The 12,351-nt window shown below is 36.9% G+C and overlaps 1 protein-coding gene across 1 annotated transcript in view; it reads right to left on the bottom strand.

The window, feature by feature from the left end:
• Positions 1-12,351, bottom strand: part of SLC1A3 (solute carrier family 1 member 3) — a 60,702-nt gene that overhangs the window by 14,643 nt on the left and 33,708 nt on the right. The window contains exons 4-5 of the mRNA XM_072358878.1: positions 2,902-3,106; positions 1,427-1,469 (exon numbers count right to left, since the gene is read on the bottom strand). Of these exons, the coding sequence (XP_072214979.1) occupies positions 1,427-1,469; positions 2,902-3,106 (248 nt within the window). The remainder of the gene's footprint in view (positions 1-1,426; positions 1,470-2,901; positions 3,107-12,351) is intronic.

The raw sequence follows: 12,351 nt of genomic DNA, 5'->3' as shown, positions 1-12,351 counted from the left end.
CTATTTAATTACGCAGAAAAGATATTCCACATTCAGAAGACCAACTTTACTTCACTAAAATGAATTATGCAAAGGAAAGTAAAATTTTCAATGTTAAAAATTTGAGTAATGTTTGGTCTTTTGAGGTAACATCTTTGGTGTCTTAGTGGAACTATTTTGGAATGTATTTGCTATTGATAGGGAACGTAGTGTCCAAAACTTGCTGTGAGTCTGAACACAGTCATTAGAGGTTCTATATGGTGGTAATAGTGAGAAAGAAGGAAAATCTTTCCACTGCATTTCAGTGCAGATCTCTGTCAGGAAAGAAACATGTTGAAGGATGCTAAAAGACAGAATGTGTGCACCTGATACATCAAAAGATCTACGTGTAGAGTGTATATGCCAGTGACATCTGCTGATGGAAGTCAGAAAGAACATTCACTAAACGCTTCCTATTCATTGAACTGCTACTAGGAAAATCCTTTAGGCTGTGAAACACATGAGAAATACAACATATATAATAGAAACAGAATCTACAGGACATCTTTAATTAACATCTTAGATTTAGGACTGCTATTCACTGAATTAAATTTCCTTTTGCCATAGGAATCTTCATTAAAAACAGATGCGCTAATTCATTCCCACTACTCCATTTTTTAACACATCACCATGATAAACCTTCTTCTAGTTAAAAAACCTTATACTAACTTCCAGTTTATGTTCAGTCATAGTAATGTCCATGTCAATGTTTGCAAGGGCCAATTTACTCATTATTATGCTTATACTTTTTCTGGGTTTACCGTGTGCTAAGCCATACCACCTTCTTAGTCATTTGTTAATTAACTCAAAACAAAGTATTTCCACTTTTCTGTAATTTATAAATTTTACTGTGTGTTTCTTGTGGCAATGTTGTTCATCAAAACACCTGTGACTAAAGAAGATGTCGCTGTTTATTTTTCTCTCCTGCTGTAATTCAGTACATCTTTTCAAAGCTTTTACTTTAAACTCTTGCTTTTTTTACCTCCACATTCCATCCCATTTGGTTACTAACGTAGCAACTGGTAATCTGTCAGTTAGAGATTGCTTCTGGGTTCCGTATGAAGTAATTAAGTTGTGACAAGACGCATTAAAAATTTCACTGGATCCGTGATGTCTTGTTTTTAAAAGAGGTATGTAACTAGTTACTATTGTTTTCTCTGTAGAATAGTTTATGTTAGGACTAGGCTAATGAGGGAGGAATTTGGGAAGCAATGAAGTAAGAACATTCCCATGCATTCCTATCACAGGTAATGGAATGTCCCCTTGTTTGAGTCTATTACTGATATCCACAAAACTTGCCTCAGTTTCTAACCTATGCACATTTTCCATTTTTTAGCATCTTCCAATATGTAAAGTCTTTTCATATCCTCGTATCTTCACATTTAATATGAGCTGGAAAAAAACATACCTGTTTAAAGCAAGCTTCCACCAAATTTGGAGGGAACATGTTTCTGTGAAAAAGAAAGAAGATTATATGAGAAATACTATGATTCTAGTTACATATTAAGTAGTGGCACAGCCAATTAAATAGTTGACCAGGTAATTTTCAAAGGAACCCTCAGATGAATATGTATTTATGCATACAGATAAATACAACAAGTAGAGCTTTGTGTACAGAATTGGTCTGTTTAGCTTTATCAGGACAAAATGCAGTAGGGTTGGACAGATCATGTCAGTTATAATCTTTGGATCCAATATTGTATAGCAGGTCTCACAACTGAGCAGAACATGAGCTAATTTATCACATGAACAAAGCTCTATGTATTGGTACCAACTTTTTAGTTTACATTTATTTATTTTTTCAGGACCTAGATTAATAAAGAAATTATTAATAATGCATTTCTATTTCTCAAAAACATTTGCAGTCACATAGCCTTGTAAATAATGATTTCATAACTCAATTTAGTGTCTTATGATTAAAAAAATAAATATTTCCAAAGGCGAAGCATTCATTAGTAATAACACAGACACATATAACAATATATGTGTTTGCATGCTTGTTACATATGGGGGTTTGTTTATTTCCTTTTCAAAATGGTGATATTTCTGAGGGGATTAGAGGCAGCGTAACTGAATAAATCTTGAGGAATCTGAGTGCAAACCTCTTCATGGATCTTTCTGAAGTCCCCCTTCCTGGCAGCATGACTCTTGGAGGCCTTTCTCCATGTCTCTGGCTTCTCCAAATGGGTTAGTGGAACACAAAATTTTGATGGCTTTACCTGTGGAAAAGCTCCTGAGTTCAAAACCTCAGTTTCCCTACTCCCTGGAATACATCTATGACATATTAACTCTAGAAAAGAGGTATCGCAGAGTCTCTGAGCAAGGAGAAAACAAAATTTTGTATTTGTGCCCTCTATTTCAAGCATTCATTTTGCCTGTTCCTGGAATTTATTTCCCATCCATACAAATTAAAAAGGTTGAGTAGACGAACCCAGATTGGCATTGAAGAAAAGCTAAATCAGGGCTTCAATGAAATGAGAAAATTGTTGAAAGCTGGAAGTAAAGAAAGCAGAGGAATTTGGTAATAAGGATTGCTCTATGGAAGGAGGGGAAAAGACCCATGCAGATAGCAGAACAGAAAACTTTATTTTGTATGTGAAAGAATCCTTTTTCATTCTTTTTTTTTTAATTTATTTTTTATTTTTTTATTTTTATATATTTTTTTTAATATCAAAAGCAGCTTCTTCCCTTGCAACAACCTGATTGGAACATAAAACTATGCGTTGTAGCATTGTAAGTGTTAGAGATTTCGGTATTGCATAGCTAAAAGAAATGTAGCTAGTTTATACAGTCACTTCCTAAATTTATTCACTATACATCTCTTGAGAATCCAGATATCACTGTTGTCATTGGTACAGAAAATATGCAATATCATAGTCATACCTGATTAAATCAAGAAAGGCATCTGCTGCAGTCACTTGCACAATTTTGCCTTCTCTGTGCATGTTTTCTTTTGTACCTTTCCCGGGGTGGATGATGACCACAATGATTATACCAATCAGTACAGCAATGATCGTAGTACTCATGTAGTAGACTACTGCTCTGACTCCCATCTTTCCTGATGCTTTACTGTCCAGGGCAGCAATTCCTAGTAAATTTAAGCACAAACACATTCATCTCATGAGTAATGACTATAAAGTCAGCACAATGCAAATAGGTTTGTGGGAAGAGTTTTGTAGACCAGTACAAAGACAGCAATCCAAAGTAAGTTGGCCTTTTTTTGCAGCTTGTACTGCAAATGTTTTCATCTCCCATCCCTAATGCTTGCAGTCACATTCTCTGTCATAAGAGTTACAGTTTTATGTGCTTTCTTAGCACCCGTTGAAGGTAAATACTATTGGTGTGAAGCAGTATAGAATCATGGAATCACCAAGGTTGGAAAAGACCTAGAAGATCCAGTCCAGTATTGCACTCCCTGTATTCCAGTGAACCAAATATTTAGCACCTAACTTTTAATGGCAAGAAATAAAACAGTACTCTCAAGAAATGTTGCTACAATTAACATGAGTTTTATTCAATTGTTAGTGAATGACCTGAGTTTACCTCTGTTCCAAGCCACTGGAATTTAAAATAGATTGAATGCTGCTAGCTTGCTTCAGAAAATCCTCACTATTTTATGAATAAGCATTTAGAGTCCTTTATAAGCTTTTCAAAACTTGTGACATTAATCCTAATTCTTGGCTGGTCTTAATGTGTCTGATCTATAGTGAATACTAGGGTGCTCAGTGTGACATCTGCTGAAGTATTTGTTCTCCAGATTGCACCAACAGGGTTGCACTATGGTTGTTAAGCTAATGTACTCGCAACATCTGAGGGGTGTCTCATGAACACTGTCAGAAATGGAAAAGCTCTTTCCAAACAGGTGCAGGTACTATTTTTGTCCCTAAAATGTCCTTTAGTACTTTCTCTTTGCAATTTCAAGTAGTCAGTAACTTTCCCAAACTCCATGTGAATGGTTACACCACCTGTTCCATAAAAGTGCTAATGCTTCGTGTTGGAATAGTGCTTTCAAACTGCAGGATGAAGAAAGACATTATGAAAAAATCTTCTGCAACATACTCCTATAAGTCACTATACGATTAAAACTTTGCTGACTGTCCATGTGCAGAATTAGGTGTCATTTTTGAACATTTAGAATACAATTACCTACAGTTACCTATATAAGAGGAGAAAACATTTAAAAAGACAAAAGGACTGTTTGAATATAAATAGTACAGAAACATGAAACCAAAGTCATGAACTGGAAAAACCAAACATTTTCTCACAACATCATTAGATATATTATACTTCTCTACATCTTTTAAAGGAAATAAATGCTACTAGAGTTACAGAGAGTCACCAGTATAAATGAAATCAAGGCTGCATTGTAGGCTCTGATCAAATCTTCAAACTATAAAACCAATCACATACTTCATTCCCTTTCATTTCAGACAGGGCTTGTCTTGTAATAGTAGTAGCCATTACACCCAGTAAGATTCATATCGACAAAATGATTTGCACCCACAATTACTTGATGTATATCTCTCATTGACATTCTAGTAGAAGAGTGAAATGTTACAAACACAGTAAGAAACTGAAAACAGAAATCCAGTATCTGAAGCCCTCAGTCCTTTATTTCTCTGCCCAGCTTCCCCATCAGCAAAACTGGATGATACTCTCTGTGGTAAGCTTACATTTGTAAGTTTTGAAATTTGGTGAGGAAAATGGCAAATGCTGACAAGAGATAGTCCTCTTGTATTTGTGAACAGGCTAGACTTGTGGATGGGTGGATGGAGGTTTGCTGTCCCCAAAATAATGCAAATGCAAGAAAATGCAGGTATAATTAACCAGTTAATAACAATCAAATAATACAGTTAATAATTGCTAGAATCTTTCAGTCTTTCTGCTACTAAGCTGCACAGTGTTTATGTCAGCATTTGTTGGGAAATTTATTTTTAAAGTATCACTGGCTATCTTGAAAATAAGTGCAGTTTAAAACTAATGCATACATACTAGTTCAGCCAACTCTATTTTTACATGTTTAAATTACTATTCTACATTTTTACTTTAAGGAATCTTTAAGGAATCAGCAATGGACTCTATATCCATTCTGTTTAGCCAAGATCAGCTTTAAAGTTGGACTATATCTTAAACAAACAAACAAAAAATTTATATAGTTTGGTAAGAAGATTTGGAAATGCTCAGATGTTAAATTAATCAGTTTTCAGAATCCTGCTTTTGCCAAATAGTAGATTCAAGACCAGGTGCTGAGCACTGTCAGCCTGCAGGGTTCCCAAAGCCTACTGCTTTAACCAGTTCTAATCTTTGTATTCCACACTGGATACTACACTAAGTCTCCTACACTCCAAAAATCGCTAGGAGTCAATGTAGGTCACATCTTACCACTGAAGAGTGCTGTGTTGAAGGATTAGAGCTTGTGATCCTCTTTCTTTCTTGGGCACATTCTGGGATCAAGTGGTGAACCATGTGTACCTGATATGTCAGGGAGCAAGAGTCATGCTTTTTCCTTTGTAAGCTGCTTTCCAGCTTGGCTTCCTACTATGCACTCTGGCTGTGACTACATGGCCCCTTATTTTAAGTTGCTTAGTCTCATTTCTGCTGTCGCTTATCATATAAATGACCTCTCAGCTTGAAAGTAGGGGACAGTAATTCCTCTCTTCTTGGGCAATAACTGCTGATGGCATGTACAGCAGGAAGCATTCACTGTAGAGGGATAGCAGGCGCACGTGTGAACAAAAGCTATATAAGGAGGAAGCAAGCTCTTGCCTCAGAGAACCCTTACTAGGGTTCTGCTGGGCAGGTTTCCCTCAGACTGGGGTTAATGGGAACCTGAAGAGGAACACCCAGTACCTGCCAGTGCTAAAGCTTCAAAAGCTTCTAGGACACAAACAAGAAGACATCTAAAAAAATATTGAAAATCTGTTTTGGAACATGGGAAAATGAAGGTTTTTGTTTTCTTTATATTTTAAGATGTTGACAAGATTTCTTAGAGCTGAATGGGTTTCTGGAAGGGTTCTTAATGGAGAAGCAATAAAGTTTGCTCCAAAGCTTTCATGTGTCACAGACCATTGTATCCTCAGTGTGTCCTTTCATAGCCAGCCAGAAAAACTCCCATTGTGCCACTGGAGATGTATGTGCCCCTTTCATCCTGCTTCTACTCCCCCTCCCCACAGCTTCTGGCTCCCTCACCCTGCAGCCTCCTCTCTTTCCCTCCTTCCTCTTCCCCAAGGGGCCTGGGAAACTCCGCTGGGCTGCTGGTCCCCACGCACAGGGATGCCTTGAAGTTGTCAGGGCAACCTCAAGCACTGCGCTCGTAATTCCTCCTAGCGTGTGCGCGCGCACAGTGTGAATTGGAACAATTTTTTAAGTGTTGGTGGAGATGAAGGGAGGGCAAGAAAGAAGGGGGCTGGCATATGTCTGTAGAACTGCAAACAAACCCAAACCCCTGCCTGTCCTCTCTCTTCCCCCACTTTTTTCCTCTCTTGAGAAATAAGGGGCAAATCAGTCACACTGTGAGTGAAATAAAAACATGTTACAGAGCGTCAGGACAAAAAGCAAAGCACTGCGCTGTTCTTTAACAAAGGTATTAGAGAAGAAAAGACAATATTTTAGGATGTAGGGAACTCAGTGAAACCAAGAAAGTAGGGTAACTGCAGAAGAAAGAAAAAGAGAAAAACAGTGGAGAAAAAAGGGGAAAAAAATCTAGTTAATGCAATTTGTTAAATTTTGAGTTGTTAATCTGACTGCCCTTATTGTTTGCCTAACTTAATCATGGCTCTCCAAATTAGCATGAGCCGATCATGGAGAATTTTTCTTGAATAGCTACTCTATAACTACTACTTTTCTTTCAGTCTATTTTTAATATACTTGTGAGTCTAAATTAAAAAGAATTCTAAAATGTACAGATCTGGAGATGCTTCAATTGATATCAGTTTTCTTTACATTGCAAACAAACTGTACATAGTCTATCTGTAGTCCCGTACTTTACTAGGGCACATTAACACAGTCAATATGCTGTACCCCGCGGGAAGATCAAAGATAAAACACACTGATCATGTTCTCTAGAGATAATAATTAAATCAGTTACTTTGGAACTGCTTACTGAAAAAAAAAATCCAAGGAATTGTTCTAAAAGCCAAAAATCAGAGCCTGTGCTAAAAATTCCAACTTCAGAATGCTTCCTCCCAATAACTGCTGCAACCCTAACTGTAACCCTAATAACGTAAGTTCTGTGCTATGTAAGTCTGAGATTTAAGCCCAGACCTATTTTTCCCATCACAGTACCTTAAAGTTTCTACCTGGTTTGTTTTGTTGTTGCTGTTTGGCGGTTGTTTGGTGGTGGTTTTTACTGTTGTTTTGGGCTTGGTATTGTTCTGTCTTGTTTAGCAAAGAGTGTACGTATTCACCTTCCTGATAACTGGTCAGCAGCTTGTATGAATGAGGTCCTATTTCTGCATGTAAATCCCCAATCAGCAAAAAACATTTGAACTTAAATTTGTTCCTAATGTTAATTATTAACAAAGACTATTTGTTGAAACAAGGCCCAAACTAACAGTTTTTAAATGGGATACTTTTCTTTACACACACAGATCCCAGAATATTCCAAGAGTAGGCAGTGCACCACTGAAGACCTGAGCAGCTAAGAAGATCCATTTTGCTTCTCCTAAAAAAACAGTCACTGTATAGGAGTGACCCTAAATCCTTCAGTGATTTTAGCATTTGTCAGAGCAAGCAAGATGTACACTTCTATGCATCTGTATAACTGTAGTCTGAAAAAAGAAAAATAAGGTGAACATCTATCACATGAAAAGTCTCCGTTTCTGAAAGTCTTTTGTTGTCCTGTAAAACTTTTGGAAAGAAATAGATTTTATGTATTTGCTTTCCTACACTATGATTCTTTTGTTTTGTATAATAGAATCAATCATGTTGCCCAAAATAGATTTAAATTTTGGTTACTTTAAAGATATTTGTCACTCACTATGATAAAGATTTTAAATATGTAAGATAATTAACTCTAACTGAAAGTTTACAGCAAACTGTGCTGTCCGGTCCTCATAAATATTCACTATGCCAAATAAAAAAGGGAGATTTCTAAGATTGCTTCATATTTTTTTCTCAATAACAATAATTAGAACTGAATTAGTAGCACTTTCTTGGTAATGTAGATTTTTATATAAATTTCCTTTTCAAGTTTCAAACTGAGTTTTTAAAAACAGAACATTATGAACAGAACATCTTTTCACTGTTAATTATTTTCCTGTTTATTTTTTAGATTCTCTTCATTAGGAAATTGCAGTTGCTTGTTAAAGACTCTTATGGTGGAACAGCAATAATGGCAACTGTTGATTCAGGAGTGTTGTCCTAATTTTGCTTCTGTTAGGTTGTCTTTCACTTTCCTAATGAAGCAGTCTTAAAAGGACTATTCCCGACCCCCTACATCCACTAAGCACTAAGAGATGAGTAAACTCTCAGTGTGAGACCATGAGAACAATCCCTTTTGTGTATGTTGATGAGGATTTGTGAACAAGAAAAAGGCTGTGCAAGCTCATGGTGAAATATCCTGACAGAAGAATTCTAAGGAGAAGCATTAGTTAGGTAAAGACAGTATATTGCCTGACTTTAATTAACATGATTAATTTTGAAGCTTTATTCTGATAGCTACCAAGTGTTCCCAGAACAGGAACGTCAATATTGAAAGCTTTGACAGCTGAGTCTATGCAAGATCAGGCCCTATGATAGTCCAAGCTCCAGGTTATTTCTTCTGGTAAGAAAGTAAAACTGGAAAAAAAAAAAAGAAAAAAGAAAAAAAAAAAGTAATATTTTCAAAGAATTATAAGTAATGGTAAATTAGTATTTAATTAGTACAACTAATAACTTCCTGAAGACACATAAAATTCAAGTCTGAAATACACCTATGTCTGCCCTTTTTACAAGAACCGGGAGAACAAGCTGCCCCCAAATCTCAATTATGGAAACTGAAATAGCAAAATCGTATTTTTTTAGTATTTTGGCCTTGTCCACTAAGACGATTTGACAAAGCTCTCAGGAAAATCAGTAATTATGTTTGATCCAAAGTTACGTGACTGTGATTAAGCCAAAATGAATAAAGAAAACCATGGCTGGGATGTAGTAATGCAAGTTAATGAGCCAATTAAGTGGCAAAGAGGGGCTCCTGATGGATCAAACATGCCCCAGAGCTTTGTAGTCCAGACCCATTCCTTGCCACCAGAATGCTATTTATTTTGTTTTTTGTAGAATTAGTTTTTCTGTCTACTTGTTGTTCTGAATCATCTCAGGATGGTATCAAACAAGCACCAGACCTGGTACAAAGGAAGGAGAAGGAGGGCATGTCTGGGGGAAGACAGACAGCCTATTTGGCAGCAGTTTTCCTTTGCTTTGGGTTGGCTGTACTATTAGAATGCATCCTTTGCTGTGTAGAAGCAGTGCTGCTGAAGCACACTCAGAGTTTCTAGCTTTACCCTGATTATCTTTCAGCCAGCTCTGCTCTCACCACTTTGCAGAACACAGCAGGCACCAGCTGGACAAGGATGAGCAAACAAAGGTGTGGAAAAGAACACCTGGGCTAAAGAGTACTCTGGAGAGCCTGGGCTACTTGAGATAGTACAGACTAACAAAAAATCAACATCAAAATAAGCCATTCTGAAGATATAAAGATATTCTTGCTACATTTAATAAGAAATACCACTGCATGAATCAGAGAAATCACAGACCTTAACAGGAAGGTGGGTCTTGAAAGCATGTATAAGAGTCCACATAGCACTTACATAAAGCAGCGTACCTTTTTCTGTGGATTTTTCATCACCACAGCAAGGAGAAATGTTGCAGACGATGCAAACCTAACTACGTCATGCATACTTATTCCTCGTATTCACACAACATTTGCTTTGAATTATATCTGAGTGTGGGCACTGGATACCAATCGGTGACCACTGATGCTGAATCACTCCTCATGATTCTGGAAGGTTTTGCACAGGCAACAACATAGTGATGCAAACCAAACATCATTTTCCTGTTGGTCCGATGCTTCTTGACAGAGACAGTATAAGAATATTCTAGCAAGTACAGTGTGTTACTAGCTGCAAGTGTATTTCCTCCTTACCTTTCTAAGTCTTGCTAAGGGAAAATAGTTATTAACTGATCATGGTTTATTGGCCTTCATCCTCCTTGCTCTTCCAACCATAGTTACATCATTAGCAGGAGTATGCGTGTGAAACCACAACAAGAATACTTTTAGAACATCATTTGCTGTGCACGTTAGAGGCCCAAGTAAACTCCAGTAGCTCTGCAGTGATTTTTACCTTTCATTTATTTAACCATCAGTAATGAAAGACCATTTTTATTGTCATTCATTGCTGATACTGCTCCTTCTGTGTAATAAATCCATTTTAACAGTATGACACTCTGTTCAATTTCAGTGCATCTAGTTAAATTATCATCTTGCTTTTTTTGCAAAAATGACAGTAAAATGTCATTGGTGAAAACTATTTCCTGGGGCATCAAGCATAGTACTCTGATACAGCTAGCAAATACACTGTAATGTCTTGGTCAGAACTTTATGTAGACTGAAGTTCAGATCAGCTGCTATTTTTTCTTTAGCTGTTTTCATGGTAGGTTATACCAGTCTTTCTCTGCTCTTACTGAGGTGGCTTTCACAGACTTTTTTTACAAATAATACACAAAGCACTTCATTTTCCTCCTTTAAAAGTCTCCTGACAGTTCCAGTCATTGAAGGCAGAGAAATCAAGAAGCCTCTCAAGACTGTGGTTGTTGCTAAATGACATGTAGACATCAATGTATTGCAGACTCCACTAAAATAAAATATGTAAATAGCACTTAAATACTGCATTTATTGTACATCAGTGATATATGTATTAGTGAAGAAAACCTCTTGCAGGGGTATGTTGTGCTGTCCTGAAGAATGTCATTGATTTACTGTCTGGGGTTACAAGATAGCAGGATGTGTTTGGAGAAGGACATTTCCTGAAGCTCACATCTGCTTGAGAAGAAGCCTGCTGTGGGCCTGTTTAGATACCCATTTAACTCTTCACTTTATTCCATCTTTTGCTCACAGTATTGGAATGTGCCAAACAATATGCTTTTTGAAGGGAAACTAGGGAGTAATTTATCTTCTTTATGTGTGCTAAGCAGAGCAGGAGGGAGAAGCAAGCAGGGATTCACAGCAAGCCATGGAGCGGTGATTAGTAACAGCTGACAGTCTCAAACCAAGACTCTCTTTCTTTGGTTACCTCATTGTAATAACACAGTACAAAGGACTGACTGTATTTAAGCCAAGAATCAGAGACTCAGGAACACAGAAAATAGCAGCTCACATTTTTTTGGTAACAAAACACTGCTACTACCTGCACAGTGCAATTCGAAAAAGACATAATCTCACGTCCAGACATTTGGATCAAACTTCCCTGGAAATGGGATTCTTCCATTGGTCATGCAGCTGCTCATTTTCTGTATCATGAGTGAAACAATAAGCACATAAAATTTGTTTAAGGAAAAACATAATGTAATATGATAAATTATGTCAGATTGGTCAGAAAAGGTTCATTGTGGCAGCTGATAATCCAAAAGTCATTAAAGTACCTCAAACCCAGGACATGTTGTTACAAGACTAAAGTACATACATCAGTAACTACCTTTATAGTAACAGACCTCTACTCTGTTCCCCGAGGATGAAAATACCACTTCTCACTTACTCTGAGCATGTTGCCAAAAAGTATTTACTTTAACTACAAACTGTAATGTGTCCTGGCAAAATGCCACTTAAAATGATGCCTTCCCCTTCTGAATGATGCTAAGCACATTACTTAGTGAACCATAAAAGCAGTATCTTAAAGTACATGTGGAAGCTTTTAATCTGCTAAAATGCAGGTCTGAGTTTTGGCAAACTGCACCTGGAGCCCTTCAAAGACAAGTTTTTATTATGTGCAGAACTTATTAAGCAATATCCCACAAATGTACTGTTGGTGCATTCCAAATGATGAAACTGTAAACAATTTACTGTTACTAATACCCTCCTGATCAACTTTAGCTGCTACTGAGAAAAATAGCATGACATACTTCAGCACAGAGATACGAGACTGAAGATATACCTAAAGGAACAGTAGTTAGTGTTGCAGTATAACATAAAAATGCACTTGCTTTTCTATCTTCAGTATATAATAGATATCTGAAGAGACACCTCTGCTGAATTGCTAAAAAATGAAATGAATATAATTCTAGTGAGTGAAGAGCAAGATCTTAAATATATATGTGTTTGTGTACAAAATGACACCGGATTTGGTGTATGGGATTGTACCA

Source organism: Excalfactoria chinensis, chromosome Z (assembly GCF_039878825.1).
Source record: "Excalfactoria chinensis isolate bCotChi1 chromosome Z, bCotChi1.hap2, whole genome shotgun sequence".
NCBI classification, from domain to species: domain Eukaryota; kingdom Metazoa; phylum Chordata; class Aves; order Galliformes; family Phasianidae; genus Excalfactoria; species Excalfactoria chinensis.
This window is presented reverse-complemented; position numbering and strand designations above follow the sequence as displayed.